The 21,906-nt window shown below is 35.2% G+C and overlaps 1 protein-coding gene across 11 annotated transcripts in view; it reads right to left on the bottom strand.

The window, feature by feature from the left end:
- The window catches only part of SGK3 (serum/glucocorticoid regulated kinase family member 3), a 96,019-nt gene that overhangs the window by 7,557 nt on the left and 66,556 nt on the right, over positions 1-21,906 (bottom strand). For 10 of the 11 annotated variants that reach the window (XM_010988231.3, XM_064480848.1, XM_064480854.1 and 7 more), the window contains 11 exons: positions 20,157-20,232; positions 17,568-17,655; positions 12,779-12,828; positions 10,396-10,453; positions 8,423-8,506; positions 8,180-8,311; positions 4,235-4,347; positions 4,104-4,140; positions 3,400-3,486; positions 1,394-1,489; positions 719-874 (listed from right to left, as the gene is read on the bottom strand). In XM_010988231.3, coding sequence (XP_010986533.1) covers positions 719-874; positions 1,394-1,489; positions 3,400-3,486; positions 4,104-4,140; positions 4,235-4,347; positions 8,180-8,311; positions 8,423-8,506; positions 10,396-10,453; positions 12,779-12,828; positions 17,568-17,655; positions 20,157-20,232 — 977 coding nt within the window. The remainder of the gene's footprint in view (positions 1-718; positions 875-1,393; positions 1,490-3,399; positions 3,487-4,103; positions 4,141-4,234; positions 4,348-8,179; positions 8,312-8,422; positions 8,507-10,395; positions 10,454-12,778; positions 12,829-17,567; positions 17,656-20,156; positions 20,233-21,906) is intronic. The other variant, XM_064480853.1, reaches the window with a different exon arrangement.

The raw sequence follows: 21,906 nt of genomic DNA, 5'->3' as shown, positions 1-21,906 counted from the left end.
TTCATGGATTCACTAACGTAATACCAGTAACTATACTAGCAATTAAGTTACCCCAATTTAAACACAAATAAACAAACAAAAAACAAACAAACCTACAGATTCCACAATTACTTCAAGGATGTATTAACAAATTCTCAGGGAAAAAAGTGATTTAATGCTAGTCCAAAGCAAAAGGTATTGGGGGGAGGGTATAGGTCAGTGGTAGAGTGAGTGCTTAGCACTAACTGGTTCAATCCCCAGTATCTCCATTTAAAAAAAAAAATTACCCCCAACAAACAAATAAACAAAACTAAAAAAAACAAAATGTATTACCTTATACAGTCAGGAGGGATTTAAATTGTTGTTAAACAAAATGATCTAAAAGTTTAGGTAACCAAAAAATGCATGCCACACATTTTTAAAAAAGGGAATGGAGGAAAAATTCTAATAAATGAAAATCAAATAAAGAAGAGGGTATGAAAGCTGGATGTGGGGGATGAACAGGAGAGGATCAAATTTTTATGAAGATCAAAGTAAAAAACTGCATGTGCAGGAGCTTTAAACACTGTACAAGTTCTCTATGAACACTGGGGAAAACTGCTGGGACAAGCATGCTTCTTTTTCATGGTACTATTCTTCAAGAGCTGTATTCATCCCATTAAATATCACATAAAATAAAGATTTATCTTCAACTCATACATAAGCTTAGTAGAGAGGATACTGGGAAGGAGGTACATACAAAGTCTTCTTTGGCACCGAGTCGGTTTTGCCTGTCTTTTTCTAGGAGTTCTTCCAGAATGGACCAGGCTGTGAGGCTCACTCCTGGCCTCAAACTTAGGGGCTTGTGAAGAATATTGTCATACATTTCAGCCACATCTCGGCAATAAAAAGGAGGCTGGAAAACAAAGAAAGAAAGTTAGCATTAATTAAACTATGCACAATCGGGCTTTAAATAGTTGGATTTAGCCTTGCTCCACAAAAAGCAGTCTGGGTCTGGGCAGTTGCAGAAAAGCACAAGCCTCTTTGGGCGTGTGTACATCTGCAGTGCGGCCTCCTATGCGAAGAGACTTTAAAGCCCAGCGTGCTACAGACCTTAAACATGTTCACTGAATGGATTAGGGCTGGTTTGTTCAGTAACACAACGAGATGTCTATTTCTAAAAAAAAAGAGTGGGATGAGAATACTTGACGTACTGACTAGTAGGACAGAGAAATAGTTACACTGAAAAATTAGGAACAAAATGAAAAGTTTTTCTTTCTGTGCACATCTCTATTGTGGCTCTGGATTCATTTAAATAGTTTACTACTGTTCTGCTAGTGTTATCTAAGTGTCCACAAGATTACTGAAAGAAAGAGAGAAAACTCAAATCAGTTACAATATACTGGAATCATAATGACAGAGCAGAAATACATACCAATCCATACAGCATTTCATACAGAACAGCACCCAGGCACCACCAATCTACAGTATTGTCATAGGGCTGTTTTCTGATCACTTCGGGTGCAAGGTACTATAGAAAAGAATAAATATTAGAGCAACTTAATAAACAATTCAAGGCAAAATTTATGAATAATTGAGAAAGTTAATAAATTTTAGGTGTTATATCACACTAAACTAAACATACTATCTAGAGTTTCAGTTGGCTGGGTGTTCTCATCCTATACCAGTGGTTCTTGGGCAGTGGTAATCTTCAGAATCAATTGGGATAATTTTCAAAATACACACATTCAAGCATTTTTTTCCAAACCGTGATGCAGTTAAGGCCAACAGAAGAGGACAAACAAATGTAGAAACTGTACTACTAAGCATGTAAAGTCAGTATTTGGGGGAGGGAAGGAGTCTTTCACAAAATTAATTTTAGAAATTCCCCTGGGTCATTATTCATAATTGCTTCTCTTGAAGAAAGAATTCTTAATGTGGCAATTGTAATTCAATTTATTTCTTTTCAGGGAAAGATAAAAGAATAAAATGCATTTTTATCTGAGAACTATGATAGCAATTCTTCAACATATTTAGAAAAGTTGGGTAAGTTATTAGATGGCTATTTACATTTTAATTCATAAAAAATGTGAACTCTTCACAATGTCACACATATAAGATGGTGAATTTGAATTTTAGGTTCCAAAATATATATATTTCCCCTTCTCACATGAAATATACATATAAGGAAATATATTCTCAACCTTTTTTTATGTGATCGAAAGAAATGGCAAAATTTTAAAAAAAGGGTTTAATAACTTCTGATCACATTTAGATTTAGATGACCAAAAAACTTCTATTTCCTTTCTAAAAACTACAAAATTTAAAATTTTGTTAACTATGAAATCAACACACATCCATAAAAAAAAGTTTCTTCATATATACACTAAAATAGAATGATTACAAATATATACAAGAGCTAGGGTTAGATTAGAGAGAAAAAGGAAGGGAAAAAAACCACATTTCAAGGTAAATAGTTGTCACCTATAGATACTTTTAATTAAGCATCTGATCTTGATTAGAAGTCTCATGTGAGCCATTTTATCACACATTTTCCACACGATTTGTAATTACTCCACAATAGTGAGGAAATACTACTTGGCACCTAAGATCACTATAAATACATTAAAATTAGAACACTTTAAAATAAACTAAACGTGTGTGTGTGTGACAGAGAAAGGGAGAGAGAAGTGAGTATAACAAAGCTTTAACATATATTTTAAGGATTATTATTACTGTCTCAAATAGAAAGATACATTTTCTACTAGTTAACATGATGAGAGAATGGGATGTTCTGGTTAATAAATTCTGTTGCGATTTTCTTCCTCCATATCCATTGCTTTATTTTCTTCTGTTAAACAATTTTATTATGAGTTTTTTTTAACCATACAAAAATATAAGTATATGATAGAAATCAACAGAGCTGCCACCCAAGTACAGGCAATGTTAATATTTTTCCATCTTTGCTTTAGCTTATAAAAAGTCTTATTAAGATACTTACATACCATGCAATTAAAGGGTACAATTAAATGGTTGTTAATATATTTACAGAGTTGTTCCAACATTACCACAATTAATTTTAGGACATTTTCATTACTGATTCATGATTTTTTTTCTTTAAGAATTAGAAATGTAGTCAAATGCTTGAAGAACTCTAAGGTAAACTTGTAACATTAGAAACAAATAAACATGATTTATCTCTGTTGGGTTCTCTGTGGTGTTTCAAAAATCACAACTTAAAAAAGCACAAGTGAAAAATATCAACTATCAATAAACTTTAAATGTGCAGAAGGAATGATTATCAGTGATTTCCAGCTGGCTGGGAGCTGAAAATGATATTTTTATTCCACTTTTCTGATTTCAAGTTTTATATATACAATTCGTGATTCATTTTTGCATTTTAAACATAGCTACATGAATGACAAATGAGACATTTCTTACCTCTGGTGTCCCACAAAATGTTGTTGTGGTGTCAGAAATAGCAATTCCTTCTTTACAAAGCCCAAAATCTGTTAAGACAACATGTCCCTGACAGATACAGAGGCAGTAAGATAAAACAATGCATGGACATAAATCAACACTTTTAAAAACCATTTGATTCTGAAGTAGTCACAGACTAAAAGGAAACTGCAGAAATAGTACAGAGTTTCACGTGCCCTTCCCCTAGCTTCCCCCAAAGCTGACATCTTATATAACTGTAGTATAGTGTCAAAACTGGGAAACTGAGAGTGGTACCATACTGTTAACTAGACTGCCAACTTTATTCAGTTTTGGCTTTTTTACATGCACAAATTTGTGTGTGTGTGTGTGTGTGCATGCATGCGTGTGCGTGCACAGAGCTCTATGCAATAGAGATGTATAGGTCTGTGTAACTACCACGACAATCAGACAGAACTGTCCATCATCCCAAAGGAACTCTCTCCTGCTACCCCTTTATCTTTGAATGTCCCTTTTGGTCCCTGTCCCCTTGCAACCACTAATCTGTCCATCTCTATAGTTTTGACATTTTGAGAATGTTTACAGAACTATTAAATATAGAATCATGTAGTGTGGAACCTTAGAGGTTGACTCTTTTTTCCACTAAGCATAACAACAACAAAAACTATAAACTGTGAATTAGTCAATTTTTAAAAGACTATACTTACTACTGAATCCAGAAGAATATTTTCTGGTTTCAAGTCTCTATCAAATTAAAAGGAAAGAAAAGCAAAACTGAGTATTAACTGAAATAAAATAATAAAAAGACATTTTTACAAGTGATATTTTAAAAATTTACCTGTACACTATTTTGATGGAGTGCAAGTAGCCCAAAGCACTGGCAATTTCAGCAGCATAAAACCTAGCTCTTTGTTCAGGAAAGGACCGTTCTCTTTGTAAGTGAAAAAACAGCTGTAAAATGGGGGGAAAGTGGACATTAAGATCACTCACACATAAAGTAAAACAAATCTATTCAATAAATACAAAAACAGGATTTTTTTCTTGTCACTTTGAATGTGAGATAAAAATGCACCAAAGCACAGAACTGTGACTCTCTCTTGTCTGTGTCCCCCATCCACCAAGCCATCATTCTCTCTTCAACCACAAACCTTTCCCTCCCTTTTCTAACTTACTACTCATCTTTCATTTACTCCTCAATCCTCACTGTGGCAGTGTCCTCACCACTCCAGGCAAACCCTCTGGAAAAGATTATTAATGAAGACCAACAATCTTGATATTGCCATGTAATTATCTTACTGGATTTTTCTGGACTGTTCTTTCATTAAAAAAAAAAAAACCAAACATTATTCAGAGATTGGAAATGACTACCTGACAGACCAAATATAACCCACAGATATAATTTGTCTGAGCCAAATACTGTTTTTAGAAAAAACTAAAATAGTTGGTAACATTGAACAACTGGGAAAATTGTTCTGGTAATTCATAGTTTTGGTTTCTTCTGGAGAAAAAGGAAAAAAAAAAAAAGAGGGGCATTATTAAGCCTAAATTCACTGTAGCAGCAACTGGTTGGAGCTTAGTGGCAGCTGGACTCTGCAGCTCATTTCTTACACTTCCTAATTCTTAGTTTATTACAACCTGTCCTCTAGCCATTAGGTTACCTGCCTAGGTGAAGTGTGCTCTAGGTCCTTACTCTGCATCCCTAGGCTTCTAAGAAATGATCTCTCCTTTGGCTTCCTTCTACCTTGGAGAGTTCCGTCTCCGTTCCTTTCTGTCCCCTTATGCGGCAGACATTAACAAAGGTTCTGTCCTTGGTTTCTCCACTTTTATTCTTTCTCTGGATACCCTACCCAGGCAACTTAATCCACTCCAATGATTTTAACCACCATCTCTATGCTAATGTCTTTCACGTGGACAACCCTGGCCCAGACCTCTGCTTGGTCCTTCAACTGCAAAGATCTGCTGCCAGCTGCTCCTTCTTGAATACTTCACAAGCCAACATATACAACTTGTTTTGCACAAAGCCCCAGGTCTTCTCTCATTTAATGATACCCCTTTCTGCCCAGCCCTCTAGGTCATGGGAGGAAGTAAGGCAGAGTGGAAAGAATCAGGTTTTAAAGCTCAAAAGCTGATCAGACTTGGATTCAAGTCCTGGGTCTTCTCTTTGTGTGTAATTCATTCAACTTCTCGGATTTTCAAGGACTGTCCAAACATTTTTTTCTTAACCTCTTCTGAAAAATTATGGGGAAGATCAGTTATAGTAGATGCTCACAGAGAAGATAAACATGGGCTGACCCGGGATTCGCCGCTACAGCTCCTTCACCCGTAGTCCCTATATCCAACCAACGAATATTCTTCTGTTTTTATCTCAATTATTTCTGGAATATTTCCTCTTTTTTACTGTTACCACTGGTTTTATTAGCTGAAGCTTACTCTAATACTTCATTTGCTGATCTTCTAATCACATCTGTCTAATACACTACTACGAATGAAAACTACCCAAAATGAAAATCTGACCATTTACTAGTAATAGCTAAAAACAGCTGCTTACTAAATCAAAGGCCCTATGCTAAGGACTTTAAATGTCTGTATTATTTAATCCACCCACCTAGTTTGAGGTTGAAAATTGACGAGGAAACTGAGGCTCAGAAAGGCTTATTTACATGCCCAGTATCATAAAACTTATTTGTTTACACTCTACCTGGCTCCAAAACAGATCTGAAGTAGTATACAAAAATAAGTATCATACATCAAGGCTAAAAAGTAAGTATTAAACACTGGGCGGCAAATAACAGTAATAACAGGAAACACATAATGAAATCACACTCCTCCTGCCTCTATCCTTTCTCCTCATCTTTATTCCTCTTCTCCCTACCGCCCCATTCAACTCCTCCTCCTCAGCATTCCATTACATTTCATTCTCCCTTTTTTCCCTGTTATCTTAGTCACCTGTATCTTTTAGAAGACAAGCTGACTTTTTTCCACCTCTGCCATCCAGTTTATGAGTACTAAGGGCTCAGAAGCAAAGTCCTAAAACAGCATAAAGAAACCAGAGACGAGCAGGAGGATCTCATTTGCAGTGAGATGCTCGCATGACATTTCAAAGACAGGTGGTACTTAAGGATGGGCTTTGCAGCTGGGATGTCTAGGTTAAATTCAGGGCCTGACACCAGAACACTGTGACACTGAGAAAGTTACTTAACCTCTCTGAACCTTAATTGCCTTACCTATAAAGTGAGTATAGGAGTGTTTATCTCCAAGAGTTGTGACGATTAACTGAAATAACGCATGTAAAGTAATTACAAAGTACCAGGCCCCCCATAAATTCTCGTTATGTTAGCACCCACGCACACATAAAATAAAACTGGGGAGGGTGGGTACAGCTCTATAGTGGTAGAGTGTGTGCTTAGCATGCAGGAGGTTCTGGCTTCAATTCCCAGTAACTCCATTAAAAAACAAAAAATCAATACCTTCAAGGTGGGAGCAATGGTGGGGTCATCTACATCCCTGAATCAGGGTGCCTAGGGGATTCATAACCCTGCTTCTACACTGAGGAGTCTTAAGGCATTTGTCATGGACGGAGGGGGTTGAATAACTGTTCTTTTTACAAACTTCTCCAAAATGATCTAAATACATCTGACCGTCTTTCAGGTCTGCAGGATAGAAACTCGTCTTCTGTGTAGTTTCTTTATTCTACAGTTAAGTGTATTATAGTTGAGTTGGAATATTCTTTTCTTCTCACTCTGCTCTGGGACTAGGGGATGGAAGATCCCTTTGTAAAGATATGACAACATCAATCAATTAAAATAATTTTTAGAGACATTCACAGGTCAGAGACCACAAAGATAGAAAGCTGCGAGGACAGAGAAGCAGAGGACTAGGGGGCGGTCAGCTGCCTCAATCCTGGAGTCCGACTGTCTGGGTTCAGTTCCTCGCTCTGTACTTACTAACCCACATGACTTGAGCAAGTTACCTAGCTTCTCTGGGCCTCAGTTTCTTTGTTGTGAAGTTAAAATAATACATGTGAAGAGGCACAGTGCTGGGCACTCAATGCATGTTAGCTATTACGGGAATGATTATCATAACAAGCATCATTTCCCAAAATGTATTTCAGTATCCCTCTGATTTAGCATTCTGGGGAATATTGTTAATAGATTTGGTTCAAACCAAAAGGAGGCTGTGTGGTAAAAAAAAAAAAAATTTTTTTAAATAAATTCTGGCTTTGTTTAGGGCATAATTTCTCAAAGTCTTTAACATGCTGAAACATACTGCAAATCACCAAGAAGCGTATGCTGTTAATCCCCAAGGGGATGTAACATGAAACATTTTCCAAACTGGCTTCACCACAGAACCCTTTATTACAGGATCATCTCATCTGATTAATAGTTTGCACATTTTGGAAAATGACAGGCTAGAATAATATTTATACACAACTACTGAAACAATTATCAAAAGTTATAAAAGAAGTTTTATTCTAAAGTTTCAGTATATATTCTTGCCAGATAGCTCAGTGACACAACTACCCATGAAGTCTGTAGCTTCATAAAAGGTTCTTTTACGAACCGTCCCACCAAACCCTAAGTAAGCTGCTTAGGAAAAGAGCCTTGTGTCTCACTTCTCTGCATCCTGCTTTGTGCTGATTAGTCAGTGCCTTAAATACTGTTGTTAATCAACAAAGAGCTGTTTATGCTGGGCTTTCCTTCCAAAACTGATAAGCAAAACTTCGACTCGACTCTATTTTTTTTCTAAACATTATCAATATTAGAAAACTAATTATAAAACTCACCTCCCCTCCATTAACAAAATCCAGAACAAAATAAAGCTTTTCAGTTGTTTGGAAAGAATAATGTAATCCAACCAAAAATGGATGTTTCACATTTTTCAAGAGCACATTACGTTCAGCCATAATGTGTTTTTGCTGTTAAAAAAAAAAGGGGGGGGGGTAAAGATCAACTTGTACTTTACACCAGAAAACAATTCTTATAATTGAGAAAATGGGTTTAGAAAAAACAAAACTATTTTATTTTACCTCTTTTCTGTTGAGAACGACTTTTTTCTGTAACACTTTGACAGCATAGAATTTTCCATCCAGTTTCCGTTTTGCAAGAAGAACCTATTATAGTTGAAGATTGTGCATACTATCAGAAATTTCAATATTTTGATAGGAATAATTCACTTATCAATAAGTTAGCACTCCAATTTTGTAAAAATAAAGTTCACAAGGGATCTAAATAATGTCATGCTTTTGTTTTAAAAATTAAAATTACTACAATTCCCCTTTTCCTTAGCTAGTTTAATAAACCCCCCCCCAAAATGCCAATGATTTAAATGGCCAGGCATCACTTCTTTGTCAGTTAATGTGCTGATGTTTGAGGTTTTTACTAAATTATGTCAAAATCTATACTGCTTGAAAACTTTGTATATGCGTGCACACACATGTATGTGCCAGCCCTGAGTCCTACAAAGTGTCTTTAGAAAATACTGAGGCTATAAATGTCATGGCTATATAAAAAAAGAAGAAAATGGTTTCTAAGTGATCAAAATGCATGGATTGGATTGGAAGACTCAATACTGTTAAGATGACAATTCTCCCCAAATTGACCTACAGATTCAATGCAATCTCAATTAAAATCCAATTGTGGGACATGACACGCTAATTCTAAAATTTAAACTGATATGCAAAGGGCTACGAACAGTCTCTTGGAAGAGGAACAGGGAGGGAAGACTTGCTCTGTTGGGTATCAAGCTACATTTTCAAGACAATGTGGTCCTAGTGCAAGGACAGACAACAGACTAATGAAACAAAATATAAAATCTAGAAACAAATTCATGAATATTTGGACACTGGATATATGATGAAAGGAAGAGCAGTGGGGAAAGAACAGTCTTTTCAATAAATTGTGTGGGATCAGTTGAAAATCGATGGGAAAAAAATTAATTCATGACTCAATGCCTCACATTATATACAAGAACCAATTCCTACTAGACTCTAGATCTAAACATGAAGTTTCCAAAAGATAATGCTTTTTCATTTTAACAACTGACCGTCTCTAACATTCCAACAGACTGTGAGCATTTTGAGAGCAAGATCCATTTCTAATTTTCCATTGCTTATATAAGCACAATGCCCAGCATGTAGCAGGTGATAAATATATATTTGCTGAATTAATGAACACACATGGGTTTAATTTTATGAGCACAGTTTCTGGTCTCTAGGGAACTCAGAAAACAAACTAGATCTAGATACTGAAAGCTGTGAATATAGTACACTATGATTAAACACATACATATTTATTTTTTCTACAGATTGAAGTATAATGCAGAAAAAGAACTTAAATAAATTTGATGATTCTGACAACTCCATCTATGATGCTTCTGGCCTCCGGGATTCTTCTTCCTTGGTATGGCCACCTTGTCAGGCTATGTGATTCACCTGACATTCATCGTACGAAGAGAGACAGGGTCTTCAAATCTCTTTTTTTCCTCCAACTGCTGTTTACACAGCTGCTCATTTTTGTCTTTCTGGCCTCAACTTAAATAGCACCTCTTCAAAGAAACCATCCCTGACCAATTCATCTAAGCAGAAATTTCCCCCCACTGCCTATTTCCCTGTCACTTCAGCCTACTCGTCATTCCCTTCACAGCTCCATTACTACGTGTAATTATATTTACTTGACTGCATAATCTTAATTGACTATTTCCCCTACTAGGCTGTAAACATCACAAAAGCAGTAACCCCATCATTTTTGTTCAAAATCATCCAACCATGGCCCAGAACGGTGCTTGGCAATAGGTGCTCAACAGATACTTGTCAAACAAGTAAGTTTCATGTTAGAATCAAGAGTAGATGCCTTCTATCTCTAATCATTCTGTCAGTACTTTGAAGTTAGAGAAAGCATCTTAACTCCATATGCTGCACACCAACGAGCCCCGTGGACTCACATATTAAAAGCAAGCATTCTTTAAAGTACTTACTGAATGAGAAAATAAAAACACTCTTACCTTGCCAAAGCTGCCTTTTCCAATAACTTTTAAGAAATCAAAGTCTGTTGGTTTAGCACTGAAATAAATGAACAATGACAAGAATGAGCCTCCTAGAAACTGGAAAGACATTAACTTTTAAACATTTTTTAGCACCTCATTCTTTAATAGGTAAATGTTGGGCACCCTTCAGCATGGTAACTCCAGCTTTCACTCTGGTAGTATCTCACCTTTAATGTAAAATAGGTAATAATGAATTGTAATAATATCTACTTTCTGATTAGATAAGACATTTTATCACTTTATTTAAGCCTTGTTAAGTCTGGCTTAAGAAGGACTTCAATAATAGTCTCTTTGGGAGAAAAGGATATCTCTATCGATTGATCATCTATTATTTTGAACTCAGCCTAGCAAATCACTTTTATTAACCATAAACTTCACCAATGTTGTTGATGAGGAAAAAGAATAATTATATAAATTAGTGATATATTCCAAAGGCTATCTAGTCTGTTAAGTTCTTCTGAAAAGGAAGTTACCGGCTGGAATACCTAGTAAAGTCACTAAGAAAAACTTCTGATGGAGAAAAAAGTCATCACAGTGCTTTGCACACATATCACTTGTACATTAAAGAAGAGAACTCTCAGCTTATTTTCATAGATGATAATGTAGAAAAGCCAGGAATAGAGAAGGCAGAAGGAATACTAAGGTTGCTTTTTTTTCATATGAACTTCAGGTGAAAACAGCATTGGTTATACGTTGGCAAAAGCCCGTGGCAGCAGAAAGCTGGACTAAAGCAGCCAAAAGAGCTGTTTCCTTCAACACAGTATGAACTCCTAAGTTGTACTAGGGAGAATGCAATGATTCCACTTAGATTTAAAATTCCCTTCAATTCATTAATGAAAGAAACAGTCAACTCAAACATGAGAGTAACACTGGGTCCAGGTTAAATAATAACAGGTCAGGATTAAGGAGATAAATAGTTAACTAAGCTTAGATGTTTTTCTTCTTCAAGAACCTGCTCTTTGGACTAGTTATTTTGTTCTTTAACAATATGCTGAAATACTGAAATAATTTTTACTGAACAAATTCCATTGTGAGAGAACATGCAAATCCCTCAAATATAGTAAACGTGTCAACTGAGGCCATGTCCAAGGCCACACTTTAACTGTTGGCGATGAACCCTAATTGAAAGCAAATTTCCATTCATGCTGCCTGACAAAGCCAATGCTATGTGACAGAAAAGATGCTCAAAATCAAACTTCTTCATCCAGTTACCATCCCATTTCCTTCCTTTCCTTCTCAGCAAAACCCCTCAAATAAGTTGTCTAAAACTCACTGTCCACACCTGCTGTCCTCTCTTCAAGTTCTCTCTTGAACCCTTTCCTGTCAGTCTCGGACCCACCACACCACTGAAACTGCTCATAAAGGCCACCAATGACTTATCAAATCCAAAAGTCAATTCTCAGGCTTCATCTTACCTACCCCATCAGCAATGTCAACAGAGTTACTGACTTCCTTTCTTCACCTTCTTTTGTGACACCACATTCCTGGTTTTCTTCCTATCTTGCTAATGATTCTTTAGTTTCCTCCTCCATTTCTCCTATCTATCTATACTCATTCTCTGTGTGGACCAAAAGGGTGACGGAAGCATAGTGTCCTGGGATAAGAGAGAGTACTTCAGGATTAATCTGATAAGCCTGTAAGGATAATGACAAGAAAGGACAGCCTCACTACACTCCTCCTCCAACCCATCGCAGACATCATTCATCTGCCAGGAAACTCCTCAAACTGAGCCAAGAAGTGGCCTTGGAATCTCTTTGTAGTCTAGGGAATTGCTGGAGTGGACACTTAAGATGAAGTCTACATTGGCCACTCCTGGTTCCTCCAAATGTCTCCCCTGTGCTCAAGTAAGTAGAGGACTATAGGAGAAACTGGATAAAGAAAGTTTAATAGCCTTTAGTATGCTAATGTCCATAAAGACTCCTCTGGAACAAGTTGGCTAACAACTAGGGTTGTACCAATGACAGTGAGTATTGCAAGAATATCAGTGAGGCTTGCACGGATGCTTCTGCCAGGGAACTTCCCAAGAACCTACCAAGTCTTATGGCCCCTGGGAAATACGGTCTACCGAGTTTACATCCTGCCCCAACCCCCTGAAAGTGACAATGGCAAAATAGCAGAACCCAATTAATAATCTGCCAACTAAAAACTCCTCAGAGCTCTACTAAAACAAAGAGAAGCTATAACAGTAAACCAGGAAGCATGTCACAGCACTATATTCACTGTAACTACAGTTATATTTCACAGGCTTCCAGTGAAACTGGTATAATTATGTACATCTGCACATTCGCAAAAAAGATCTTCCCCAAATCCAGTTAGATTGGTTGAAACAAATTAAACCTACTGAGGATTTCCAGATGGTCCCAGGTTGATGTTCTGTGAGGTAGAATGTAGCTGTTGGGATGGAAAAAAAATTTTTAACAATCTTACTAGAGTGTCAAAGGTTATCAGTCAATGCATATTTCTAAAATAAAATACAGATAACTGTACGAAAGACATATGCCATGTTAAAGAAACTTAAAGTGTATTTGCAAAGATACACAATATAAACATAATTATTTTAACGATAAGTTTCAAGAGCAGTTGTTAAGAAAAAAGGTAAGGAAGAAACCAAGCTCAAAGTTGGCAAATGAATAAAATAAATTGGGGAAAGCTCCTTGGAAGAGGTGGACAAATGAAACAATTTAAGAGGGATTAAGGGGGAGGGTATAGCTCAAGTGGTAGAGTGCATGCTTAGCATGCACAAGGTCTTGGGTTCAATTCCCAGTACCTCCTTGAAACATAAATAAATAAACCTAATTACCCCCCTCCGAATAAGTAAATAAAATTAAAAAAAATAATAATTAACTAAGAGGGATTATTTTTACATTTAAAAAATTGGTTAAAAAGAGCTTTTGTTTTTTAAATTATTAAATAACAGCTTATTTAAGATAGGAAGTGATAAGATGATGAAAAACTGCAAATGGTGAATTAAAGTTCTAATTTGAGGGGAGGTAAAATTATCTCTAAAGCAAATACAAAAAGCCAAGAGCACTTTTCTTTCTATTCCTACCATTGTAGTAGTGTCAAAATTTTAGACAGGCTTTTCTTTATGCAACAGTTAACGTAGAAGAACATCTTTACTCACCTAGTATGCCAAAAAGCAGTTTAACTGATAAGAGATTCTGGTTCACTAATAATTAGCTAGAAACTTAACTCAAAGACCCAAAAGATTAATCTAGTGATTCTTTTACAGTGAGCACTTTTCACAAAGGCCAAGTGTAAGTGAATTCTGCTTCACATAAATTCACTATGAAATTCTATTTATATATTCAGGGAATTAAATCAGTTAGAGATGTTTCAAATGGGCATACTTTTAGTTAACTACAGCCCTACATGATTATACTTCATATAAGCTATAGCTGTGAAATAAACTTAAAAAGTTCTCTTTAAGTTAACCAGAATCAACAAATTTTATCTAAGCAATTTCTTATTAGAGACATGTCATATGTATTCCCACTTAAATTCATTTGAAACTGACAATCTCCAGAATACAGGTTATTGTATAAAATAAAGGGCAAACGACTTGAAGCATGTTTCTTATGAAATAACAATGCTGCCACCAGCTTTTTAGTGACAAATAAAATGTATTTCTTACTGATACCTTTACATGGAAAATCTTCATGTGATAAACTTTCAATTCCCAGAAGACAGAAATACAAGCAAATGTAACAGTCTAGCTCAAGACTGGTTCATTAGATGAGATTTGCTCTGTTGTGTCATAATTTTAACATGAAGTAATCTCCCCTGCCCTCCAAGTTTTACTGGGATATGATTGACCTAACAGCGCTGTGTAAGTTTAAGGTGTACAGTACAATGATTTGACTTACATACACCATGATTATGTTTAAATATTACAGTATTCCATACAATCTGATAACATAAACTAAGTTATAATTTCAATACATTTATTCTTTTAATGAATGTGCAGAGAACTGGGTCATTTTTCCATTCAGTGAATTTTTCCGAAAGTAAGATAAGGGAAGCGAATTAAATAAAAGTGGATTAAATAATACCAAGGATGACCTGCCGCCCAAATCCATTAATATGTAATGAGACTTTATTATCTGGCAATGGTTTTTCTAATGGAGCACATTTCTGAAATAATAATGAAAATTACTGGGATATATAATTAGATAACATTTTCCTCTACCTATTATTTTTAAAGATTACATCTAATCACTAAGCTGAGGGTGAGGTATAATTTCTTAACAGAATGAAAACTAATCAAGAGAGTTACATTTCTTGACTTCTCTTGGCCCCTGTTTTTCTTTATATAAATAAAGACGTCCAGATGCCATCCAAGATATTTTCCAGCTATAAAATTCATTTAATTACCCATTTGGAAGTCCTTAATAAATAGTTATAATTGGGAAGGAGGGTGGGCAAAGAAATTGGATGAAGGCAGTCAAAAGACACAAACTTCGAGTTACAAGATAAGTACTGGGGATGTAATGTACCACATGACAAACAGCTCACATTGCTGTATGTTATATATGAAAGCAGTTAACAGAGTAATCCTAAGAGTTCTCATCAGAAGGGAAAAAAAGTTTTTTCTATTTATTTAATTTTGTATCTATATGAGATGATGGATGTTCACTAAATTATTGTGGTCCTCATTTCATGCTGTCTGTCAATTATATCTCATTAAAACTGGAAGAAAAAATTAGTAAAAAAATAACAGTGATGTATTTCAGAGAAATTTTAATTAAAAAATAAAATAAATTAATCAATAGTTAAAATCGTAAGACAAATGTGGCTCTTTCCCTTTTTTAAAGAGATTCTTTTCATCAGTATTTTAAAACTGCAAAAGATCCTAGTCCAAGTTCCAAATTTTATGGATGAAAGAAGAAAGAAAATTTAGATCTAGAGTCAACAATGGCAGAACAGGAGCCAGAACCCAGGAATTTCTCAGTCTGGTTCTTTCTTCAAAAAGCATGCTCCTACAGCAAGGCAAGACAGTCTTTTAAATGAACTAAACCTACATACTCTCAACATGGTTAACAAACGAAACCTGGAAAATCATGGTCATGTAAATTTTACTCTTTAAAATAGTTTTTGAATAGTTTCATCTTTTTCAATTAAAAAATATATACTCTTACTTGGAAAATATGGAAAGTATTAGGAAGACGTTTTAAAAAATTCATAACTTTACCAACAGATGATTTTATAAATATTTATAGTACTTTCATACAGTCTTTATGTAACTTCTAAAAACTGACTGTTATCACACTGTTAATTTGCATAAAAATGTTATACTCTGATTTCATTTGAAAGTATGTCAAAACTTACCATCTTTATAAATATTTTTTAAATGCACAGTATATAGGAACAATCACTATTTGATTGATGAATATTTAAACTGATTCTAACTTTTCATTACAAATCACTCTAAAACAAACATCTTTTTTTTCTGTGCGAAGGATCATTTCATTTGCATCAACTCCTAAGTGACATGAATTATTTTCATGTTTGATACATGTTGCCAAATTGCTTTCCAAAAGAGTTACATAAAATTATAACACTAGTAATATCCAAGGATGCCCATTTTATCTTACCCTTATTGGTCCTGGTGTATTTAGTTTACTTTACATTTTTGTTAGTATGATAGAGAAAATACCTCTTATTTAAAACTTTCGTTTGCTACTGGCATCAAGGTTAACATTTTCCCATATGTTTGTTTACTAAAAATATTTCTCCATGTCCCTTTTTCTTTCATCTACTGGGGTCTTAAATATCATTCTTTTCAAAAATCCATTTGTATGAGCTTTTTTTACATAGACATTATTCTTCTTATGCTTGATTTGTTACACATTTTCCTAGCTTCCTGTTTCTCTTGTGACCAGCTGCACAGATATGAAATTAAAATATCCTTTTACATCATCCTAGGAACAACCATGTCTCAGATGTAAAAGTTAAACCTGTTCTCTTAACTGAGACTCAGAGCATCAGAGAAAAATGACTACTTTCCAGTAGTCATGTCTGTTTTTCAAATGAAGATCTTAGCTGTGGGACAGTAACGTTTCAACTCACGACACTATCTTTTAAATCACAAAAACAGAACCATTACAAAATTAAAAGACATTATTATGAAGACAAAAATGTACATTTTATTTTCATGTATATACTTAACAGTAGTATTAATCAGGTTTTTCTTTCCCTTAACGGAGGCACTGGGGATTGAACCCAGGATCTCGCACATGCCAAGCATGCCCTCTACCACTGCATACACCTCCCACCCCTGGTATTAATCAGTTTTGAATTATAAAGGTATTACCATATTTATACAACATTTGTAATTATACTTTTAAATGCTACATAATAATCCTTTGAGTTAAATTATTGTAATTTACCATTCCCACATAATTTTCTAAAGTAAATGTAGAAAATAAATTCATAATAAGGCATGATTATTATATTTATTTATTATAAATAATTTAAAGAATAAGAATATCCTGTTCTTTTTTCAGAATGCATTTTGATTATGTGCATATGACTACAGCAATAAAAGCTGATGCCAAGCAGCACATGTGTATTGATTGCTCTACAGATAAAACCTGGCAACGCAGAGGAAGAGGTATGCAGTATTCTGATTGAAAAGGCCTTTCCTGTTGGCCAACACTCAAAACAATAGTTTCAAGTGTGGTGATGATGATGAAGATATATGATGATCAAAAGGTAATATGTAAAGTGAAGAGAGTAGAACAGAAAACTTCATATACTTATAATTAAAATTAGATAACTTTAAGAATTCCCATACATTAACAGAAGATTAGAAGAAACTCACTAAAATGTTAATAGTTATTAGGTCTGTTTGTTGATAATATGGGTAATACTTTTAACTTACTATTTTCAAAACTTTCTTTAATTAACATGTATTACTTTTTACTATAAAAAGTACTCATTTTATAAATTTTATAAGAAACAGTGATCAGTAAGAGGTGTACACATTTGTTTTTATGTCCCCTACACAGTAGACAATCTACAGTGGATGAAGTTACTTTGTTTGAAGTACACGTCCTAAAGGTGGCAATAATTTCATCTTTGGGGAATGGTATTTTTTTTCTGTTAAAAAATACAATTCCTCTTACTACCTTCTGAGTACTTCTTTCATCCTCATCTTCAGATGGATCTGACTGATGTTTTGGACTGTCCATTTGAAGGAATGCTCTGACATCTGGACTAAAAACAAAAATTAACTTTATTATGACTTTGCATTTCTACAGTTTTTCTCCCTTTTAACATGAAAATAAAATTATAGTAGCATTTACAGTGAGAGCCAAACAAATCCATTAGTGATCACTACTATAAAAGGAATAAACAAATTAACTTTTAAAAAATGGGAATCCAATAAACAAATGGACAAAGGCATAAACAGTTAGTTCATAGAAGAGAAAACCCAAATGGTAAGGAAAATTAAGAAGATGCCTAACTTCACTAGTAATCAGAAAAACACAAATTAAAACAACAATAAGAGATCCCTTCATGTCCATTAGCCAGCAACATTTAGAAAGACACATGATACCCAAAGTTGGTAGGGATACAGAGGAAAGGAACACCCTCATGTATTGCTGGTGAGGATGTAAAATGAGGCAACTTTTCTGAAAAGCAATTTGGCAATATTTGGCTAAACTGAGTATGCATTTTTCCCTGGGGCCAGAAATTCTAGTTCTCAGAATAAACCACAGGAAAAATTATGTACAGGTTCAGTGAAAGACATGTAACTAGGATACTCATTGCAGCATTCTCTACCGTTGTGAATCAGAAGCAAAACAGCATCTCCCACGAGGGAAATGAGTAAGCAAGCTATGGCAACTGCCTGCACAGAGTACCAGTCAGCAGTCAGAAAAAGGAACCACAGCACAGCACCATTTATGTGCATATATTAAACACTCACGGACACAAAGCAACGTTGATAAACAGATATCCAAAGACATAACAAACCTGTTGAAGTGGGCATCAACAGTGGGGATGAGGAGATAAAAACGGACTAAAATAACAAGGGGCCTTGCAAGGACTAATGACAATCCTGAGGAATGGTTAAATCTCTACCTCTGAGGTACCTCCTATCAACTGTTCTTTTTTTTTTTTTTTTAAAGTTTTGCTATAATTGATATATAACATTATTAGTTTCAGGTGTGCAACATAATGCTTCTATATTTGTATATATTGTGAAATGATCAACACAACAAGTCCAGTTAACATCCAACATTACACATAGTTACACATTTTCTGTGTATGATGAGAAGTTTTAATCTACTCTTAGCAACTTCCAAATATGCAATACAGCCACCATGCGGTACATTACATCCCATGATTTATTTATTTCATACCTGAAAATTTATACATTTTGACCACCTTCACCCATTTCGCCTACTCCCACCTCTGGCAATCACCAATCTGTTCTCTGTATCCATGACTGTGAATTTCGTTTTTTTTAAGATTGCACATATAAGTAAGTTCAGGCAGCATGTATCTTTCTCTGACTTATTTCACTTAGCACATGCCCTCAGTGTCCATCCATGTTGTTGCAAACAGCAAGATTTCCTAAACTGTTCTTAATAATTAAATACACATAATATACATTCACTACAAGAAATTCAGACAGATGAAAAATAATTTTTAAAAGGGGTAGGGGCTGGTGGGAATGTAAAACGGTAGAGCCACTGAGGAAAAGTTAGGCAGTTCCTCGAAAAGTTGAACATAATAACTGTATGACCCAGCAATTCCACTGCTACGTATATACCCAAAAGAAATAAAAACATCTGTTCACACAAAAACTCGAAACAATCCAAATGCCTATTCAAGTCACAATCGTTATGATGAACACATACACACACACACACACACACAGCTAGGGAAGCGCCTTTACATTAAGTGGCTGCCTAGATAAGGCTGTGTTGAGAAGGATGGGGGCGCCTTGTCTGGGACAAGAGAATGCTGACCCCAGGTTAAACAAGAAGTAGCATGTGTGACTGGTCCTTGCCAAGCCCTTCAGCCTCATCTCCTTTCTGAAAACCCACCCTGTGTTCCAGTCACCACGAAATGTTAATACTGAATTAATACTGTGAAGCATCCTGAATGTTGCAGGCTCTCCGTAGACACTGTTCCATGTACTGCTCCCCTCGCCTGGAAGGCTCTCTCTAACTTTTTTCTGGAAGGACTGCACATCCTCTAAGGCCCAGGAAGCCTTCCTTGACCTCCCCCTAGAAAAGCTGGCCACATTTTCTCTGTTGTCTTCTAATTTTTATCATAAAACTTTCTTTGCTTTAATTGCTTGTTTATGTGTCTGTTTCTCCCACTAATCTGGCAGCCTGTGCCTCTGGAAGGTAGGAGTGACACTCATGTCTCTTTTTATTCCCAATGCACACAGCAGGTACTTATGAAATGCTTTCTGAATGCATGAATAAGTGTAACATCAAATAATTAGCAGTATGTTTTAACCGTGCAAATTCCTTTTCAAGTTTAATCTGCGAAACAAGTGCAAGTACCAGAGGAAGAAAGAAAACAACTAGAGCCTTGAGTTGTTGGAGGGAAAAGAAGATTAAGAATACCAGAGGGAATGCTTGAGGAAGATTTCACAAAATTTATAGCACAATAACATTCCACAGAATGTATAAAATCTGTATCAGTAGCTTGGGTTTGGTTTCAGTGCTTCTTTAGAACACAATGAAAATACTTACTGGTTGTAAAGCTCTGGATGCCTAACTAAGTTCTGAATGAATTCATTCAGTCCTGCTCTTCTTTGCTTAATAAAATCTGTTAAGAGAGACAATGCTATTAGGATTACTTATATCAGACTATGTAATTATGACCAGTACAGCTATAGAAGAACAGACAAGCATAAGACAGTGAATTTAGATTAAGAAGCTATTTCTTAATTCATGTTTCTTGATATACACTGAGGAATAAATACTTACAAATACGTATTTTTAAATCTATAAATACGATGATTGCAAAATTAAAATAAAGCAGATAACATATTTCCCCAAAAGAAAACTCTCCCACAAAATGCCTATTTTAGGTTCTGAACAGACTCAGTGCAAAACTTGGAGAGACACTTTGCTTTGTCCAATTCCTCATGTACTACTCGGTAATGAATAAAAATGAACACAATGACACAGGTGACTGAAAAACCATACCAACTAAACAAACAAACAAACACCCAAGAAATACTGAAATCCTTGCAACTGGGAATGGTGAGTAACTGGTTGAGTATTACCAACTCCATTGCTAAAAGTAGGTTTTTATTTTGTATAAACCTATTTCTCTTCAATTAGCAAAGATTAAAATTGGAAAATTAAAGTGGTTTCTATATAGGCTGTTGAAGGCAAGGATCATGCCTTTATTTAGCTCTTAGCTTAGTCTTGGAAGGTACTTAACTGATGTTTGTGAATGAATAAATAAAATACAAATGATTATACATTCTAGCATTCACAGTCTCCAAATTTCATATGGCCCATCCCTTATTTAACTCAAATTGTTTTTGTTACTTTATAATTTTATTTTTCAGTAATAAAGATAATCTTGTTTTTTCAAAGCTGCCAAAAAGAAGTAGTTTATATATTAACTCCAAGATCCTATCAACAAAAGGTTTGATATTAAACTATTTACAATATACAAAGTATAGCTATTGCAGGGTGGGGAGTCTAGCTCAGTGGCAGAGTGCACATTTGGCATGCACAAGGTCCTGGGTTCAATCCCCAGTGCCTCTGTTAAAGTGGGGGAAACACCAACAAACAACAACAGAAGAAACATATAACTACTAAAAAAAAAGCAAAAAAAAGAATGTATAGCTATCTCTGTGTGTAGGCTACAGAAAGATATTTAAATTCAAAGTGAAATTTTAACTTTGAAAAGTATAGGTAGAAATAATCTTTAAAATACGCCTCAAGCATGTAAAATTTATCTTACAGAGGTTGGTAACCATCAGAATAAAGAAGTGGGGGGAGGAAAAAAGAAAATGACATGCATGGACTTAAAAGCTGCAGCATAAGAACTCAGAAAGATGTTCGGGAAAACTCTACATGGTAGCTGTCAAACATGAGGTTAAGTTAAAACAGCAATTTCTTTCTTCATGCTCTAACTTTCTCATCTTTGGCCAATGAAATCCCCATCAATTGGGCTCCTGTGTCCTCTCAATAAAACCTCAGTATTCTTGGACAGCATCTTTGCTTTCAGACAGGATGTCCTAGAACCATCTTGTACATTTCTTGCCCAGGATCTGGAACTGCCATTTTTCCATGGAACTCTGGTTCCTTTGAGGGGAAAATGGTATTTAGAGATTACAAGCTAGACGCTAAGGACATTCTTGGCTACTTATTTATTTATTTTTTTTTTTACTGTTTTCAGCCATTTCCAAGGGAGAGAGCTGGGAAATACGTATTGAGAAAAAGATAAATAAATCATAATTTCATACCGTATTTCCAAATC

This window comes from Camelus dromedarius, chromosome 30, assembly GCF_036321535.1.
Source record: "Camelus dromedarius isolate mCamDro1 chromosome 30, mCamDro1.pat, whole genome shotgun sequence".
In the NCBI taxonomy this organism is placed as follows: Eukaryota; Metazoa; Chordata; class Mammalia; order Artiodactyla; family Camelidae; genus Camelus; species Camelus dromedarius.
Note: the sequence above shows the minus strand (reverse complement) of the source record. Positions and strands in the feature narration are given on the sequence as shown.